The 21,671-nt window shown below is 38.4% G+C and overlaps 1 protein-coding gene across 1 annotated transcript; it reads right to left on the bottom strand.

Moving 5' to 3' along the window:
* Positions 1-3,419: 3,419 nt before the first annotated feature.
* LOC117325108 (xylose isomerase-like) lies at positions 3,420-18,254 on the bottom strand. The gene is made up of 15 exons (XM_033881056.1): positions 18,044-18,254; positions 17,105-17,181; positions 16,697-16,769; positions 16,127-16,268; positions 15,688-15,825; positions 12,788-12,897; positions 12,107-12,202; positions 8,906-8,989; positions 8,686-8,741; positions 8,256-8,326; positions 5,786-5,891; positions 5,047-5,149; positions 4,361-4,440; positions 4,080-4,154; positions 3,420-3,771 (listed from the first exon to the last, which is right to left on the bottom strand). The coding sequence occupies exons 1-15, from the start codon at positions 18,129-18,131 to the stop codon at positions 3,667-3,669; spliced, it is 1,404 nt and encodes a 467-aa protein (XP_033736947.1). The 5' UTR covers positions 18,132-18,254; the 3' UTR covers positions 3,420-3,666.
* Between the last annotated feature and the right edge of the window lie 3,417 nt (positions 18,255-21,671).

Raw genomic sequence — 21,671 nt, 5'->3', positions numbered from 1 at the left:
TGTGAAAAAAAAAAAAAAAAAAAACCCGACTCGTTCCAGGTTTTCTCATACATGACAACTTGATTATAATTCATTAAACAATTATGTTACAAGAGCACCGACAAAGATATTGTATAAATAGTAACAGTGACTTTGTCGTTGACATTGCCATCATGAAACAGGAACTCGTTCGAGGTAGTCTCATACTTTATGTGAATTTTGATCGAATCCGTTAAAAATGAAGTCGCTTGATCGCTGGCGAAATTTGAACATCAACGGGCCTCTCGTATATTGTTCAGTGAAGTAGCCACCAACTACTACAATGAGATCCCGCCTCAAAATGACCCTGGCTGTTCACGGGGCTATAAACCCAGCAAACCGAACCCTCCCAGACCTCGCCGCCATGGGGATACAAAGGGCATAGATAACTGAGGAGATCAGCGCTGGGCTGGCTGTGTTATGTCGGCAACATTTGAAATGGCACAGCTTTGAAGATCCCAGAAAGGACATGAGGCTTACCATCCTGTATAAAATCCACCAAAGAAAAGTTTCTATTACAACCTCTATAAACATACAAACCAGTCATCAACTTTTCTTTCAATTTGTTTCATGTAGGACGTCTGTCAGAACAGAATCATTCTTTCCACAGACAACCAAATGATTGAAATAACCTCTATTCTGGAAATATTAAATCGGCTAGTTCTGCCCTGCAATATACAATGCATATGTAAAAGGAAAATCGTATTGAGAAAGAACAACTACGTCAGCCAGTAAGAATTCCAGTTAGGCCACGACTATACAGCCAGTTTGATGATAATCCTGGCACAGTTTCTACTGATCACATCTATGACATTACAGATAAAAAGTAAGAGACACCTCTGCAGAATATTTTCTATCCGGAGTTGGTTAAACAGGTAGTCAATGGTCAAGGGAAAACCTGCATTGACCACGCTTTCAAATTAACAAGAGGCCCAATGGGCCTGTATCGCTCACCTGGCTCTACAGCAACTTTGAAGTTGATTGAGATCATTTCTACAGATACTATGCTGATTACCTCTTTATTCAAATATCATAGTAAGCTAGGTTTATTCATATTAATAAATGTTCTAGTCCTTTATTCCAGCATTCTATTGGCCTAATATCAGGTCTCGGAGGCTCTTGGCTATCGCAAAATTATTGTTTACAGATTTAAGCCGATTTCACCCCTGTGACCTTGAATGTAGGTCAAGGTCATTTATTTGAACAAAATTGGTAGCCCTTCACCCCAGCATGCTAAAAGCCTAATATCAAGTCTCTGGGCCTCTTGGTTATTAAGGAGAAGTCAATTGAAGATTATAGCCTATTTGAACAATGTGACCTTTATAGTGACCTTGAATGAAGGTCATTTATTTGAACAAACTTTGTAGCCCTTCACCCCAGTATGCTACAGGCCCAATATCAAGTCCCTGGGCCTCTTGGTTATTGAGAAGAAGTCGTTTGAAGATTATAGCCTATTTGACCCATGTGACCTTGAATGAAGGTCAAGGTCATTTATTTGAACAAACTTTGTAGCCCTTCACACCAGCATACTACAGGCCCAATATCAAGTCCCTGGGCCTCTTGGTTGTTGAGAAGAAGTCGTTTGTAGATTATAGCCTATTTGACCCATGTGACCTTGAATGAAGGTCACGGTCATTTATTTGAACAAACTTTGTAGCCCTTCACCCCAGCATGCTACAGGCCCAATATCAAGTCCCTGGAACTCTTGGATATTCTACAGATACTATGCTGATTACCTCTTTATTCAAATATCATAGTAAGCTAGGTTTATTCATATTAATAAATGTTCTAGTCCTTTATTCCAGCATTCTATTGGCCTAATATCAGGTCTCGGAGGCTCTTGGCTATCGCAAAATTATTGTTTACAGATTTAAGCCGATTTCACCCCTGTGACCTTGAATGTAGGTCAAGGTCATTTATTTGAACAAAATTGGTAGCCCTTCACCCCAGCATGCTAAAAGCCTAATATCAAGTCTCTGGGCCTCTTGGTTATTAAGGAGAAGTCAATTGAAGATTATAGCCTATTTGAACAATGTGACCTTTAGTGACCTTGAATGAAGGTCATTTATTTGAACAAACTTTGTAGCCCTTCACCTCAGTATGCTACAGGCCCAATATCAAGTCCCTGGGCCTCTTGGTTATTGAGAAGAAGTCGTTTGAAGATTATAGCCTATTTGACCCATGTGACCTTGAATGAAGGTCAAGGTCATTTATTTGAACAAACTTTGTAGCCCTTCACCCCAGCATGCTACAGGCCCAATATCAAGTCCCTGGAACTCTTGGTTATTGAGAAGAAGTTGTTTGAATGAAAAAGTTGACGCCGGACGGACGCCGCACCACGGCATAAGCTCACTTGCCCTTCGGGCAGGTGAGCTAAAAATGAACCGCTGGATATGTTTTTGATTGATGTTAGCTCCCGCTCACTTTACCGAGTAGGGCATAGTTTGGCCCGTCACAGTTGTTTTCAGAACCTAACTCGTATTCTTAATATTCCCGCTATTTTTGGGTCTTTTTTGGTTTCCTCTCCGTCCGTCCGTCTGTCCGTCCGTCTGTTAGTCCTCCACTCAGTTTTCCGCACTTTTCCTAGCCATGTTAGTGAAAGGCGGTATTAAACTTCAGTATGAGTAGCTACAGATCGTGTTCGAGTCTCAGGGCCTTAGGGTCAAGGTCACTATTTAGCAGGGGCCGGTAGGAGACAAGTATTGTTTTTGCAAGACTAAACATGCTTCTTTTACATGAGGAATCTTTTTATCTTATCGCCGTACTTTACTGGGTAAAGATCAGTAGAAGATCATTTTCATTCATAAAACATTGTTTGTTTCTCTGTAGGTTCCTGTGTCTGCATATAATTTTGATTTAATCCTGGCTGGTACGAGACAAAACTACGGACTAGGACGAGATGGTGTCTCACATAAATTACTTAACAATGAAGACATTCTGCCTTAAGAAGCATATACGTACTTTTCTACGTTACAACGGTATGTAAAGGATTGTGTTGACAATGAGATTGGGCTCTTGAACAATTTTGTTTATCAGGAAGGATAAAGAAAACAAACAATGAACAACGTTTAGTCGGAAAACAATGTATACCCTTATAATTTAATATAACAGGATGGTCCACACTGTTTTCTTATCGTGGCCTTGAGTTGTGTGACAGGCTTAGACTCGAGACGGACAAGGGATTACGAACCTAATCTACAGGACAAGAGGCCCATATGTACTGATAGCCAGTATCTCGGATAAACAAAGCCAGCCACTTAGGACAATTATCACTCCATGTGCCATTCGTGTCATTGGAAACATTTTTCAAGTTTAAATAGAATTGTAGCTTGTGAAAGTATCTCAATACGTTATTGTCTGCCAGACGCATGCTTTGCGTAAATAAAAAGAAAAATCATCAACAACATGAAATTACATTTAATTGTTAACGTTTTACTAGTAAACTTGAGTTGAGTGTAAGGTAGTGAACAACATATGGCCATTGCACAAGTCATAATGAGAACGACGGTGTTGTCCACTCACTTCCATATACGTAACAGCATCAACATATTTGGTACCAAGTCTTTGTTTTTTATTCCGTGTATTCTGTAGTCCTGGTCCGTGTATTCCGTGGTCCGTTATCAGATTGATCCGTTATATAAACCGTTGTCAGTCCTGGTGTCCTGTGTTCAGACATAAGTGGTTCATCATGGACTCGTAGTGCTCCTGTCGACCGGACGGATTACTTGGGGCTCCGTTCTTTGTGATGAAGTCCTGGAAATAAATGAGGACACCTAAGTATAATTTATCTAAGGGAGGAACACAGGCAATAATAACCAAATCACCGCCAATGTCCCAATGTATCATGGGACACTATCGAAACATCGTTTTCATCTTATCTATCAAAAAGGATATGCAATCTTTAAACGGAACTTTTACAATTTTTTTTTATTAAATAATGTAGAAGCATAATAGTAATACAATTATTAAAGACCATTATCCACAGCCCTCTCATCATTAAGGAAAGAATTTGTCGCAAAGCAACCATAACTATATGCAATGCCAATAACTGTTGAGTTTACCTCTAGTTCCTCGAAGGAAGTCTGTCCTTTATTGATCTTCTCGCCTATTCCAGACTGGAAACTGCTGTATCGCTCCTACATAAAGAAACATTACATTACTTCTCTGAGAAGATTCAAAACAAAGCGTTCAATCACCATTTTTCTCTCTTTTGTAATACATATTACCAAGCATGAAAGTCTTTGCTTCCGTAATCGGAAAAAAAAGGAAAAGAAAAAAACCTGGCTGGTCCGATTTAAATAATTTCAACTGAATCATATGGTGTAAATCGCCGGCGACTGACCTTGACCTGTCCTGGGATAACTCCTTCCTCTAGAATCGCGGCAGCGCACTTCAGGCCTCGTGCAAACGTATCCATGGCGCCTGTGAAATAATCATAACGAAGAGTTCAAATCGGTCACTTATCTCCGCGGCGATTTACTGATCTTTGGTGTACATACATGGATCCAATATCGAACAGGGAAGTCATGTAATATCGAACAAGGAAGCCATGCAATATCTAACAAAGAATTCAAACAATATCGAACAGGGAAGTCGGGAAATATCGAACAAGGAAGCCACGCAATATCGAACAAGAAAGCCATGCAATATCGAACAAGAAAGCCATGCAATATCGAACAATGAAGCCATGCAATATCGAACAAGGAAGCCACACAATATCGAACAAGAAAGCCATGCAATATCAACAAGCCATGCAATATCGAACAAGGAAGCCACACAATATCGAACAAGAAAGCCATGCAATATCGAACAATGAAGCCATGCAATATCGAACAAGGAAGCCACACAATAGCGAGAAAAAGGAAGCCATGCAATATCGAACAAGGAAGCCATGAAATAACGAACAAGGAATTAGAGTATGTCCCAATGATTCAGCCTGCATCTCTGGATTGTTAATAATGCATCCCCACAGAATCATGTAATGTATCTCTGAATTGAATGCGTGTTTCAAACTTTGAGACAACTTACCAATATGGGAAATGAACATGTCTCTGAGATCAGTAGATTCCCTGCGTACTTTACAGTCAAAGTTGAGGCCACCAGGAGCTAAACCACCTTGTTCCAGAATCGCCTGAAAATATATACGTATGTGATTATGTTGAGAAACAGTATTTTGTTTATTATCAAATTTAGAAAATGTATACGTCAACATATAATGAAATAAAAACAACAGAGAATATCAACATCACAAAGCCATAGTTCTAATTTAGAATTGATAAAACGAGGGCGAAATATGAACAAAATCTAGAATTGCTAGGAAATCCTGAGAATAACACCAGGTTTTCCCACAGGGAATCGGCACCAATTTCCAGCCCAGAGTCCATATATTGGATATTTTAATACATATATAATACGACCCGTGGGTTTGGAATTCGCGCCAAGTCCCTGTGTCTCCCAATCCAAAATAAAGTCAAATCCGGATGTTCACATTCTCAAAATAACAGAATTAAGGTGGTAACAACGAAACCACTATTAACAAGTATCGTAACTTTACAGGGTAATGCAGACACTATTCTATGGGTTTTCAAAATCTTTACGTCAGAGACGAGTTGTGAGGGGAGGAAATGTACGAATTTAAAACCCGTACCAATAATAATCTGTAAATCCGCCATTGCAGAAAGAAATACAATTGAAAGATACTGTTAACTTCGCAACACTAGAAGGACATGTGATCCCTGTAGGCATACAGTGTTAACTGAAGTATTACCTTGAGGACCAGCGTGGCGTTTTTGATGTCCATAGGGAATTGGTCGGTATCCCATCCGAGGTCTGGTGTTCCAGTGTTGGAATCCACGGACCCTAACATTCCAAACCTGTTGACCAACATATATTTAAGAAGTTAACGGGTAACTATTGATGGAGTCTAAACCATGATGGTGTTAAAGAAGAGTTCATGTTCGATGTGGCCAAGTCAACTTTCTCAGTATGACAGCGACGTCTCTCTCTCTCTCTCAAAATAGTATGTTCATTACCACACCAAGATCATCAAAATAGTACTTGTTGTACCACACCAAGGTCATTAAAATAGTACTTGTTGTACCACACCATGGTCATTAAAATAGTACTTGTTGTACCACACCAAGGTCATTAAAATAGTACTTGTTGTACCACACCAAGATCATCAAAATAGTACTTGTTGTACCACACCAAGGTAATTAAAATAGTACTTGTTGTACCACACCAAGGTCATTAAAATAGTACTTGTTGTACCACACCAAGGTCATTAAAATAGTACTTGTTGTACCACACCAAGGTCATTAAAATAGTACTTGTACCACACCAAGGTCATTAAAATAGTACTTGTTGTACTACACCAAGGTCATTAAAATAGTACTTGTTGTACCACACCAAGGTCATTAAAATAGTACTTGTTGAACCACACCAAGGTCATTAAAATAGTACTTGTACCACACCAAGGTCATTAAAATAGTACTTGTTGTACTACAACAAGGTCATTAAAATAGTACTTGTTGTACCACACCAAGGTCATTAAAATAGTACTTGTTGTACCACACCATGGTCATTAAAATAGTACTTGTTGTACCACACCAAGGTCATTAAAATAGTACTTGTTGTACCACACCAAGGTCATTAAAATAGTACTTGTTGTACCACACCAAGGTCATTAAAATAGTACTTGTTGTACCACACCAAGGTCATTAAAATAGTACGTCTTTACCACACCAAGGTCATTAAAATAGTACTTGTTGTACCACACCAAGGTCATTAAAATAGTACTTGTACCACACCAAGGTCATTAAAATAGTACTTGTTGTACCACACCAAGGTCATTAAAATAGTACTTGTTGTACCACACCAAGGTCATTAAAATAGTACTTGTTGTACCACACCAAGGTCATTAAAATAGTACGTCTTTACCACACCAAGGTCATTAAAATAGTACTTGTTGTACCACACCAAGGTCATTAAAATAGTACTTGTTGTACCACACCAAGGTCATTAAAATAGTACGTCTTTACCACACCAAGGTCATTAAAATAGTACTTGTTGTACCACACCAAGGTCATTAAAATAGTACTTGTACCACACCAAGGTCATTAAAATAGTACTTGTTGTACCACACCAAGGTCATTAAAATAGTACTTGTACTACACCAAGGTCATTAAAATAGTACTTGTTGTACCACACCAAGGTCATTAAAATAGTACTTGTTGAACCACACCAAGGTCATTAAAATAGTACTTGTTGTACCACACCAAGGTCATTAAAATAGTACCTGTTGTACCACACCAAGGTCATTAAAATAGTACCTGTACCACACCAAGGTCATTAAAATAGTACTTGTACCACACCAAGGTCATTAAAATAGTACCTGTACCACACCAAGGTCATTAAAATAGTACTTGTACCACACCAAGGTCATTAAAATAGTACTTGTTGTACCACACCAAGGTCATTAAAATAGTACTTGTACTACACCAAGGTCATTAAAATAGTACTTGTTGTACCACACCAAGGTCATTAAAATAGTACTTGTTGAACCACACCAAGGTCATTAAAATAGTACTTGTACCACACCAAGGTCATTAAAATAGTACCTGTACCACACCAAGGTCATTAAAATAGTACTTGTTGTACCACACCTAGGTCATTAAAATAGTACTTGTTGTACCACACCAAGGTCATTAAAATAGTACTTGTACCACACCAAGGTCATTAAAATAGTACTTGTTGTACCACACCAAGGTCATTAAAATAGTACTTGTTGTACCACACCAAGGTCATTAAAATAGTACTTGTTGTACCACACCAAGGTCATTAAAATAGTACTTGTTGTACCACACCAAGGTCATTAAAATAGTACTTGTTGTACCACACCAAGGTCATTAAAATAGTACTTGTTGTACCACACCAAGGTCATTAAAATAGTACCTGTTGTTCTCTTTGACGCTCGGTACTCCATGTTATATATAAGGAACATTATCTTGCCCAGATTCAGTATAATGGTCCCGATGAGATTCAGACATACCATTTCCGTGAATTAGCACTCTAAAATGGCCCTTTAATTTCAACGTGCTTTCATGTGTTGATAAGACGTTCAACAGTATAACATTTGAAAAACCTATTACTCCCAAACAGGTTTGACCAGGTATTCCAGGAAAAGTAAGTGTCATCAACAAAAAAAAAGGACTGGGAACGATTTTTCACAGACTTACGCTGACGCCATTATGATATCGTGTTCGTATCCATGACCGGCAAGAGTTGTATGGTTTGGCTCAATATTCAGCTGAAATAAGTGAAAAAAGATAAAAAAAAAAAAAAAAAAAAAAATGAATAATACCAAAATAAAATGAAAAAAAAAAAAAAAAAAAAAAGCAATTACTTAACAATGGATTTCTGTATCAATGAATGAAATCTAACAAATTTTAAAGGGCACTGGGACAGTGTCAATGGTAAGCCAACTTGTCATTTATTCATGTTGATCTAGTATTAAACAAATTATATGAAATAGCTTAACTATTATATAAGATATATTATTTAAAGTTTATGAGATATCGTATATCTATATCCATAATGTGACACTGTATTTGGGGAGGGGGTACATGAACATAGAAGTTAATGTTACATCCGATACGGATGACTGACCTTGTAGTCTTTGTCTAGTCCGAAATGCTTCAGGAATCCAATCACCGTCATAGCGTCTGCCATAAAAAAAAAACAAATAAATATCAGGATGTTTTAAAGATAATTTAAGACTCAATATCAAAAACCTGATCAAACTTAACTTGTAATAGAATATACCGATCTTTAAGCCGTCACTTACCGTAATCATACCGTCACTTACCGTAATCATATCGCCACTTACCGTAATCATACTGGTGTTTTGATGGTTCCTTTGGTTTAGGTTCGATCAGAAGTGTTCCTGCGAATCCTAATTTCTTTTTGTAGGCTACAAGGTATTAAATAAATATAATGATAATGAATACCGCCATCGTGGTCCACGTGTCACATTGTAACAGTATAGAACACATACCCGGACAATAATACCGGCATCATGGTCTACGTGTCACAGTATAGAACACATATCCGGACAATAATACCGCCATCGTGGTCCACGTGTCACAGTATAGAACACATATCCGGACAATAATACCGCCATCGTGGTCTACGTGTCACATTGTAACAGTATAGAACACATATCCGGACAATAATACCGCCATCATGGTCCACGTGTCACAGTATAGAACACATATCCGGACAATAATACCGCCATCATGGTCTACGTGTCACAGTATAGAACACATATCCGGACAATAATACCGCCATCGTGGTCCACGTGTCACAGTATAGAACACATATCCGGACAATAATACCGCCATCATGGTCTACGTGTCACATTGTAACAGTATAGAACACATATCCGGACAATAATACCGCCATCATGGTCTACGTGTCACATTGTAACAGTATAGAACACATATCCGGACAATAATACCGCCATCATGGTCTACGTGTCACAGTATAGAACACATATATCCAGACAATAATACCGCCATCATGGTCTACGTGTAACAGTATAGAACACATATCCGGACAATAATACCGCCATCATGGTCTACGTGTAACAGTATAGAACACATATCCGGACAATAAGACCGCCATCATGGTCCACGTGCAACAGTATAGAGCACATATCCGGACAATAATACCGCCATCATGGTCTACGTGTCACAGTATAGAACACATATCCGGACAATAATACCGTCATCATGGTCTACGTGTAACAGTATAGAACACATATCCGGACAATAATACCGCCATCGTGGTCTACGTGTAACAGTATAGAACACATATCCGGACAATAATACCGCCATCATGGTCTACGTGTCACAGTATAGAACACATATCCGGACAATAATACCGCCATCATGGTCTACGTGTCACAGTATAGAACACATATCCGGACAATAATACCGCCATCATGGTCTACGTGTCACAGTATAGAACACATATCCGGACAATAATACCGCCATCGTGGTCTACGTGTTACAGTATAGAACACATACCCGGACAATAATACCGCCATCATGGTCTACGTGTTACAGTATAGAACACATACCCGGACAATAATACCGCCATCATGGTCTACGTGTCACAGTATAGAACACATATCCGGACACTAATACCGCCATCGTGGTCTACGTGTTACAGTATAGAACACATACCCGGACAATAATACCGCCATCATGGTCTACGTGTTACAGTATAGAACACATATCCGGACAATAATACCGCCATCATGGTCTACGTGTCACAGTATAGAACACATATATCCGGACAATAATACCGACATCATGGTCCACGTGTAACAGTATAGAACACATATCCGGACAATAATACCGACATCATGGTCTACGTGTCACAGTATAGAACACATATATCCGGACAATTATACCGCCATCATGGTCTACGTGTCACAGCATAGAACACATATATCCGGACAATAATACCGCCATCATGGTCTACGTGTCACAGTATAGAACACATACCCGGACAATAATAACGCCATCATGGTCCACGTGTCACAGTATAGAACACATATCCGGACAATAATACCGCCATCATGGTCCACGTGTTACAGTATAGAACACATATCCGGACAATAATACCGTCATCATGGTCTACGTGTCACAGTATAGAACACATATCCGGACAATAATACTGCCATCGTGGTCTACGTGTCACAGTATAGAACACATATCCGGACAATAATACCGCCATCATGGTCTACGTGTCACATTATAGAACACATATCCGGACAATAATACCGCCATCATGGTCTACGTGTCACATTATAGAACACATATCCGGACAATAATACCGCCATCGTGGTCTACGTGTCACAGTATAGAACACATATCCGGACAATAATACCGCCATCATGGTCTACGTGTCACAGTATAGAACACATATCCGGACAATAATACCGTCATCATGGTCCACGTGTAACAGTATAGAACACATATCCGGACAATAATACCGCCATCATGGACCACGTGTCACAGTATAGAACACATATCCGGACAATAATACCGCCATCATGGTCCACGTGTCACATTGTAACAGTATAGAACACATATCCGGACAATAACACCGCCATCATGGTCCACGTGTCACAGTATAGAACACATATCCGGACAATAATACCGCCGTCATGGTCCACGTGTAACAGTATAGAACACATATCCGGACAATAATACCGCCACCATGGACCACGTGTCACAGTATAGAACACATATCCGGACAATAATACCGCCATCGTGGTCTACGTGTAACAGTATAGAACACATATATCCGGACAATAACACCGCCATCATGGTCCACGTGTCACAGTATAGAACACATATCCGGACAATAATACCGCCGTCATGGTCCACGTGTAACAGTATAGAACACATATCCGGACAATAATACCGCCATCATGGACCACGTGTCACAGTATAGAACACATATCCGGACAATAATACCGCCATCATGGTCTACGTGTCACAGTATAGAACACATATCCGGACAATAATACCGCCATCATGGTCTACGTGTAACAGTATAGAACACATATCCGGACAATAATACCGTCATGGTCTACGTGTCACAGTATAGAACACATATCCGGACAATAATACCGCCATCATGGACCACGTGTCACAGTATAGAACACATATCCGGACAATAATACCGCCATCATGGTCTACGTGTCACAGTATAGAACACATATCAGGACAATAATACCGCCATCATGGTCTACGTGTAACAGTATAGAACACATATCCGGACAATAATACCGTCATGGTCTACGTGTCACAGTATAGAACACATATCCGGACAATAATACCGCCATCGTGGTCCACGTGTCACATTGTAACAGTATAGAACACAGGAGATACTTTTATTTTGCCGTAACCGATGTAACTTCCGGTTTTACAAAGTTTATTTTTATCTTTGATAAAGAAGTAGATTAAAATATAATCAGAAATGATGTAAAAAGATGAAATGATAAAATCGTTACCTGCTGCCATCTTGAAGAAGTTCGCCATGTTTGTGAGTTCTGTGAGGATATTGGTGTTAAGGATGGTGTGGTATCCCTCTCGGCCGCCCCAAAATACTGAAATCAGTGAAAACTGGTATACATCTACCCTGTCACATACCAAATTAGTATTAAACACGACGACGACATTTTGCCAGCTTGTTCTTATAAGGTATAATTTTCAAAGTTTGTATTGGAAATATTATGTTAGACCTAATCAATTGATGACAGCTTGGTATTCAAATAGCTTGCAACAGTAATGTTTGTAGAATTTAAGTAATATGTGTATTGTACATTCACATCAGAAGTTATCGCATCAGTTGAATATTAATTTCGTCTTTCTTCAGATGAACAAGTTGGCGTGATGTTTTCCCCTCTCTAACACGTATAGTTTCTGGTGAGCAGGTGGAACCTTTTGATAGATTTTAAACATTCTGCACGTCTATCCATGTGATAGTTCTTGTCGACAAAATGAACACAAAAAAGAAGGAAAATTCAGACACGTAATGTACAAATCGATTGAAGTCAAATTAATGTGAGTTATAAAGTGAAGGTTCGCCTAGCCCAAGGTGGCGGTGGTCTGACACTAAGATCCACCATCCCTCACATCCTAAACTGACGAGATACATATCTGTGGTACTTCGCCACATTTTTATTACTTACCAAAGTTTTCTGCTCCCAATTTAACTGCGATTTCCATGCCTTTCTTTACCTGGGCCGCGGCGTACGCTACTACGTGTGAGTCGGGGTTACTTGCTGCGCCGTTCATATACCTGTACAGTTCGAGAAGATAGACTTAGAAGGCGTGTTTCTCTGCAACTTTGAAACTTTATTTTATTTCTCCTCACAAATTAGATGTACAGAGAAAAACATATTTACAACAATGTACAAACAAAGCAAACTTGATGCGTATGGAGGACAAATTATGAGACTTTTCAAAATATAATTTTGATAAATCTACATTTATTTCTTAACTTTTTGATTTTCTAGTTCATTATTTCTCAAAATTTAATAACATTTGGCAATTCATATACATTCTTATCTAAATAAAGTTTTCTTTCTGAATTCAAGGAAGAAATATATTCAAAAAAAGATAAACGGCATATTTTTAATGCGGTGGTGGTTATGAAATGTAAAACTGCTGGTGAAATAAATCAACGAACTAATGCGTTTCAGCACGGATAACAAAATTATATCAGTTTGAAGCATTTTTTGTGTTAATAAGACTGCATTTGGATCAGGAATGTAATCTTATCAATTTGTCATTTGAAAAGATACATCCACTTATTCAGCTTGCATTAAATATCTTCACTTTGTTTCGTTTTTAACTGCATATCTGCATTTTGCATTTACCGTTACATTGACCAATCACATACTTCATCCATACCAGTAACGCCACCTGTCGCGTCATATCCGGGACCAAAAGAATATTACAAAAAATGTATACGGCTATGCCGAACAATATAAAAGAGGAATTCATCATGATACAGGTACTTGGGAAAAGGTTTAATTTTGCCATATTTAGGAAAGGGAACCTGTTCAGTGTTAACATATTTTCTGTCATTGACACCCGTCACATAGCACATTAATTTAAAGTCATTGTCTATAACAGATCTTATTGTAATATATTTATACACGTATATATCAAGTATGCAGCTTTAACGCCTCCAATAATTTTGTAATTGTTTACGCCTCTTTTCAGATAATTTACAAAGTCACAAACTTTAAAAAATCTGGTCTGTGGAATACCTTGTATGTAGTGGAACATTTTACTTGTCATTTATATGTTACCCTGTATGTAGTGGAACATTTTAATTGTCATTTATATGTTACCCTGTATGTAGTGGAACATTTTAATTGTCATTTATATGTTACCCTGTATGTAGTGGAACATTTTACTTGTCATTAATATGTTACCCTGTATGTAGTGGAACATTTTACTTGTCATTAATATGTTACCCTGTGTGTAGTGGAACATCTTACTTGTCATTTATATGTTACCCTGTATGTTGTGTAACATTTTACTTGTCATTGATATGTTACCCTGTGTGTAGTGGAACATTTTACTTGTCATTTATATGTTACCCTGTGTGTAGTTGAATATTTTACTTTGATATGTTACCCTGTATGTAGTTGAACATTTTACTTGTCATTATATGTTACCCTGTATGTAGTGGAACATTTTACTTGTCATTTATATGTTACCCTGTGTGTAGTTGAACATTTTACTTGTCATTTATATGTTACCCTGTATGTAGTGGAACATTTTACTTGTCATTTATATGTTACCCTGTGTGTAGTGGAACATTTTACTTGTCATTTATATGTTACCCTGTATGTAGTGGAACATTTTACTTGTCATTTATATGTTACCCTGTATGTAGTGGAACATTTTAATTGTCATTTATATGTTACCCTGTATGTAGTGGAACATTTTAATTGTCATTTATATGTTACCCTGTATGTAGTGGAACATTTTACTTGTCATTAATATGTTACCCTGTATGTAGTGGAACATTTTACTTGTCATTAATATGTTACCCTGTGTGTAGTGGAACATCTTACTTGTCATTTATATGTTACCCTGTATGTTGTGTAACATTTTACTTGTCATTGATATGTTACCCTGTGTGTAGTGGAACATTTTACTTGTCATTTATATGTTACCCTGTGTGTAGTTGAATATTTTACTTTGATATGTTACCCTGTATGTAGTTGAACATTTTACTTGTCATTATATGTTACCCTGTATGTAGTGGAACATTTTACTTGTCATTTATATGTTACCCTGTGTGTAGTTGAACATTTTACTTGTCATTATATGTTACCCTGTATGTAGTGGAACATTTTACTTGTCATTTATATGTTACCCTGTATGTAGTGGAACATTTTACTTGTCATTTATATGTTACCCTGTGTGTAGTGGAACATTTTACTTGTCATTTATATGTTACCCTGTATGTAGTGGAACATTTTACTTGTCCTTTATATGTTACTCTGTATGTAGTGGAACATTTTACTTGTCATTTATATGTTACCCTGTATGTAGTGGAACATTTTACTTGTCCTTTATATGTTACCCTGTATGTAGTAGAACATTTTACTTGTAATTTATATGTTACCCTGTATGTAGTGGAACATTTTACTTGTCATTTATATGTTACCCTGTATGTAGTGGATCATCTTACTTGTCATTTATATGTTACCCTGTGTGTAGTGGAACATTTTACTTTTATATGTTACCCTGTGTGTAGTGCAACATTTTACTTTTATATGTTACCCTGTATGTAGTAGAACATTTTACTTGTAATTTATATGTTACCCTGTGTGTAGTGCAACATTTTACTTGTAATTTATATGTTACCCTGTGTGTAGTTGAACATTTTACTTGTCATTATATGTTACCCTGTATGTAATGGAACATTTTACTTGTTATTTATATGTTACCCTGTATGTTATGGAACATTTTACTTGTCATTTATATGTTACCCTGTATGACGTGGAACATTTTACTTGTCATGTATATGTTACCCTGTATGTAGTGGAACATCTTATATACTTACATTGGACTGGCGAAAAGGTTACAAGTTGCCCACAGACATTTCACCCCTGTTTGTTTCTGTAACTCTAAGGCAAGATCTGTGATCTCGTCCAGATTCTTGTTGGTCTCGGCCATTGTGTCGCCCTCTGGTGCAATATCCCTGAATCGAATAACAACGAAGTAATTTAAAGATGTCATTTATCGCTACGTTATTACCAATGCAATCAAGGTATAATCACAACTAGATATGACAGTAAATCTACAATGCCAAAAACATAGGCAGTCCACAGGGGCTTGGCACGATTTTATAAATGATATTCCATATATATATATTATTAATACATATATATATATATATATGGACTATCATTTATAAAATCGTGCCAAGCCCCTGTGAGGCAGTCAACAAACAAGCAGCATTAAGCGCATTTCGGCGGTATAGAGAGTCAAAATCATTTCACCTGTCGTGGAATGTCCAGTATTTCACGCCGAGTTTTACGAAGAACTCAAAGGCTGCCCGCAAACGACGCTTCGCGTTTTCCATGGAGTTTGATCCATCGTCCCAAGGACGGACCAGAGTAGGGAAGCCGAACGGGTCAGCACCTGTTGTCAAATACAAATAAAGTTACTTCACTCAGAAACTTTATCAAAATATCATATATCAGAATTTGATAATGTTCAAATGATTTGTGCACATTTCCCTGGATGACTAAGCTATCTAACCCTATACCCATGTGATACCATGGTCACTTCGCCACTCTGTAACAAACCGTCAATTGGCGACGACACTTGTTCACAAAGTGTGGTCGGGTGCTGATAAAACTGGAAATCACCGGAAGTCACATAGAATTTTATTGACAGATTTCCTAACGTTTTCTACCAAAATGTCAATGTCTTTCATTAACATTAATTTACGCATATAATGCAAAACAGCTTATAGTCGTGTAGCAGGAACATACATATTTGTAAAAATAATTTTATGTGGGTAAAGCTCTTTAGCAAAGGTCAAAACCACAAGTGGTGACTGTTACCTGTGCCACGGAATGTGTGCCAGAAACAAACGGAGAATCGAAGCCATTCCTCCATGGTTCGTCCCATCACTACCTACAACGAAAATACAGAACCGGAAGTAAAATATTATACAATTGGAGTATCCGGGTACATAACACCCAATGGACGGACACAGTTGGACGTAGCTGTCAGAAAAAGGTTACAGGAAATAGGAAAGGCTCGGACATATAGACAACCATCTTCGCTAGCCAAGGCTTCTGATTACGTTACACTCCACGGAGTGTAACGTAATCAGAAGCCTTGGCTAGCGAAGATGATAGACAACCGTCAGATGGACAAACAGAAAATGGACACTGAAGTACGTATTTAATCGTCAAATTGGGTTTACCTGGACGAAGATGGTTTACACAATGTAAGAGACTTTGTACCTGTTTAGCATCGTAGTGCCTGAAGGCCATGGTATCATTGGCCCCGCCACCAGTACGGTACGGTATCTTGTCGATTCCTGGGGGAAAACAGAGACGGATTAGACTTGTATATTATTAACTTATCAGTTATAACAAGAACAACGACAGCTAGTCCTCTTGGTGTGTAGACTGGCCACCAGACCCTAAGTTGTTTTGTTAAGAATTGCCAAGCTAAATTCTAATACTAGATTATCTGCCCCTAGTTTGAAACTTAGAATCAGATATATCCGACGAATCAAAATCATAAAGCTCAATTGTATTTATAATTTTAATATTCTAGAGACAGGGGGCCAGTCCCTACTGGTGTGTAGTGTGGTTTTCTGTATACTGATGTGTATAAAACTTGAGGAGTCCCGGACCGACAAAGTCGGCTAATTAGTGTAGTGTATCGCATGCCGTCATTCCCTGAGGTATGATGTCCGCTGTCCTGTAATATGAGAGCTATCCAAGGCTAAATTAAAGTGTGTGTATGTGTGTGTGCGCGCGAGATAAAACATGGGTAAAATGGCACGTGAAGTCTTTATGCTTATTACCACTAAAAATAAAGTTCAACAAAAATCTGAAAATATAGTACTAATACAATCCCCGTCCCAGACGCCACTTTATGATTTTATTGTGTAATATGCAATTTGATATTCGGTTCCGATAACGAAATTCAGCATTCTATGAGACAACGAGACAAATTATGTTATTGTATAATGATTAGCAAACACGGAACATACACATTAACAAGTATACAGTTTTTTTGCGTTTATGGAGTATGTCGAAAGGTGCTATTTTTTACGAGTTCTTTGGTAATAAAACAGGGAACATGTTCACTTTACAACTAGCGGTGCATCCTTGACAATTTTACATAAGCTACAATTTATGATACTGAAGTTTATGAGTATAGTAACAAACCTGCAAAAAATACTGCATCTGCAGCATCAAAGCTTGCACAATTGGGTCCATCATCGGACGATGAAGATGTAGGGGCGAACGACGACATGGCTGCCTCGTTTAGGGGGTGTTTAGCTGTGGACAAAGTTCACACGCCGGCTGGACGACTGGCCTCTCGAATACAGCGTGGGGTCTGTAAATCGGCCTCGCACATATGCACGGTGCGTGGAGAGTTAAATTTAGGGAGTTAAAATTGGGTCAGGGGTTTGTTATCATGCTGTCGTTATCGGTCCGCCAGAATACGCTGTAACCCTATACCAATATCATTTACAGGTTGTTTCCATTTGAAGCTTTTGTCTATAAGCTTTGACAACTAAATTATTTGATGTGGGTTTTCCCGTATACAATTTTGCAGTGATATTTTACATGCACGTGCGCAGTTGCCATACATGTACAATAACACTTTTTGTCTCTCGTGTATAGATTGATAAGTAGTGCACTGAAGAAGGAAATGTCTCTCCTCTCACCCGTAAGTTCCCGATTTTAAGGTTCCGAGGTTGTCTACTCCCGCTTTTGATCTCATATTCTCCACTATAAACAATTAAATGATTTCTTTCGATCTATTCCTGAATTACCGTCACCTGAGGAAAAACGTCGCAACCAAATCTATGTGTTTCAATTAATCAACGTTATATTGGAACCTATTTAAATAAGGTATAGAAAGGTGTATATAAAGTACACTACTGAGTCATGTTGAAAAATGAAAAACTAAAGGGACGGAACCATTGATAATGCTATATAGTCCAGCAGCAGCCCACTAAACCTTGCAGTAGCGGCCACATAATGTTTTTTTAGTGTTTTGTGTATGTTGGATGAGTGCTGATTCTAAAACTGCTTGGTGGCATTTTGGCACCCTTGAGCATTTTGAAATATTCTAGAATTACATTGTTTGTGCCTATACTGGGGTTTTTAGGGTCTTAGATACCATTAAAATCATGTAAAATACAATGCAGTAATCAATTCTTTAATTCAATGTAAAATAGTCGCCAAAATGGCCGCCGAAACCTCACAATTGCAATAAGTCATTATTTCCCTAGGGTGGTCTTTGTTTTGTCTTTTTGCAGGTTTTATGAGGCAAGGGACACATTATGAACATATTAAAAACCAACTTCATTATGGAATTAGTCAAATCCAAGATTTTTAATGACCACCATGAAAATCAAAGTATCAAAATTACAATATACGAACTCAGAGCTCGCAATGACGATGGTTGTCGAAACCATAATCATGTTTATCAGTCAAATGATTTGTTTTTAAATATTATACATTTTTGTGGGGGTATAGGCGTACCTATGACACCAACCACAGCCCATACACATAACTTGTATGGGTATAGGCATACCTATGACACCAACCACAGCCCATACACATAAACTTCAAACGTATGGGGTATAGGCATACCTATGACACCAACCACAGCCCATACACATAAACTTCAAACGTATGGGGTATAGGCGTACCAATGACACCAACCACAGTCCATACACATAAACTTGTATGGGGTATAGGCGTAAGAAAATATTTGTGTTACTTCCTCCTTTTACACGACTATTGTTCGAATGCACACACTGTGCAAATAATAACATCCCACTTTAGGTGCATTATATAATATTCTCTCGGCTCTTTCCTCATCCATCCTCAGTTCCATTTCTAGTATCACTCAGCTGATCTGTACATGTTGTCCACCGATTCTCAAAGATGTGTTCAATGGCGCAGTCACAGAAAATTGTGTATGTCAACTGAGCCTTCTGACAGCCACACCTATTGCACACGGATGATCACTAGTGCAACCACAACTGATCATCTTCAGAATTCCAGGGTGAGTTAGGGGTACGTTGGCAGGCAGTGTAACGGGTGAAAGAGCTTTTGACGCTTCATCCTGCATCAAGATCATATTTGCCTTTCGCTAGTACCGCCATTCTAAATGCACACATGTATATGAGCACGTTTGACGTTTTTAGCAATTGACTTGATGTTGGTGGCAGTGACTTTAATTTCGGAGTTGCAGTAAGTTGTTTCTTCGCCAGTTAAGATACCAATATTAATTTTGATAGTGAGGTTTGGAGATGGTATCTCTCATGTGAGCTCTGAAATTACTTCATTTATATCTGCTGCCTGCTCACCAAGCTATCTGTGTGTGTGTTCTTTTTTAAGAACCTTCAGTACTGTCCCTTTTCCAAAATATGTAGGCAATAGTGTCACATCCTGACAAAGCATGTGCTGCCAAAAGATTTACTATGTATAAGCATGTTACTTTGCCGTTGTTCGTTTATCTACTGATTACATTTCGTGGACTGGTTGCTTCCATTATGACAGAGCATGTCGGATTCTGGATGTGGTACAGGTAAACCAGTAAGATGAATACATAAGTATCGTCACACTGCACTTTGATGCATTTGCGCCATTGTGTTGCAAGACACGTCATTTGCTGTGGAATAGTCACATCTGCCTCCTGGCAAGACAATCATATGGACCCCATGTGACGCAGGGTAAAGTCCAGTTACCACTAGTCTGTGACTGAACGCAGTGTCTGTAGACCGAAGATTACGCACCCGTTCTAATATCTGCTGACAAATAAGGTCTGTGACATGTACCTTGTTTTCTGTGACTGTTGAAAAGGTAAGGGAGTAGTGAGCGCAATCATGTGACATCTTGTTGCCCTTTCCCCTGCACACAGATTTCGAGTGCCACTCTTGACACGATACTCGTAATGTCTGTCAAACCCAAGGTACGTATACGAGCTGGCATATCCTCCCTGTGTGAAATAACTTGTGGCTTTTTGTCTTCCTCGCGCATGTCTGCTATGTCATGATGAGGCGACTGTAGACATGAAGGCTCAGTGCCCTTCATTTGAGAGCAGATTGGTTAACAATCATTCCCACAAGTCATCCAGGACCATGGCCATACCGCATAAATGTTGTTATGATAAACATGTCTGACCACATTGCATTCCACAACCAAGGTTGATGACGCATCACATGCTGACCTCCAAGGATCGCATATAATTTCTACCACAATACCCTGTGTTATTCAACTCTCAGACCATCAGTTAATCATTAGAGCTGTTGATTAACAATCTGTTTATACCACACGTGGTATAAACTCTGTACGCATTTTGATTGGCTAACACGGTGAACTTTGACCCAAGCTGCAATTGTTATTGACGTCATCAATAATTTAATGACGTCACATCACCGGGTCCCGGACGTCACCGGTACACTTTATTTGCACACGCGAAATTATACTTGGCCACGTTTCCCTTTGATTCAAGCCGATATTATTGTGGTAGAAACAGGTCACACGACTCGAAATTGTTGGATATGGAATTTATTTCACACTCGTACGTTATTTTTCAAAAGTTGCAAAAAACACTCGCTAAAGCTCGTGTCTTTTGTAACTTTTAAAAAATAACTTACTCGTGTGAAATAAATTCCATATCCAACAACCACTCGTTGTGTAACCTCTATTTCTACCACAATACCCTGTGTTATTCAACTCTCAGACCATCAGTTAATCATTACAGCTGTTGATTAACAATCTGTTTATACCACACGTGGTATAAACTCTGTACGCATTTTGATTGGTTAAC

Source organism: Pecten maximus, chromosome 4 (assembly GCF_902652985.1).
Source record: "Pecten maximus chromosome 4, xPecMax1.1, whole genome shotgun sequence".
Classification (NCBI taxonomy): domain Eukaryota; kingdom Metazoa; phylum Mollusca; class Bivalvia; order Pectinida; family Pectinidae; genus Pecten; species Pecten maximus.
This window is presented reverse-complemented; position numbering and strand designations above follow the sequence as displayed.

Excerpts from the sequence above, each read along its gene's own strand:
- LOC117325108 (XM_033881056.1), bottom strand. The coding sequence starts at position 18,131 with ATGTCGTCGTTCGCCCCTACATCTTCATCGTCCGATGATGGACCCAAT. Across the intron at positions 12,203-12,787 it reads ATTGGGAGCAGAAAACTTTG|TATTTTGGGGCGGCCGAGAG; the intron begins GTAAGTAATAAA and ends CACTGATTTCAG. Across the intron at positions 5,150-5,785 it reads ACGCCACGCTGGTCCTCAAG|GCGATTCTGGAACAAGGTGG; the intron begins GTAATACTTCAG and ends ATATATTTTCAG.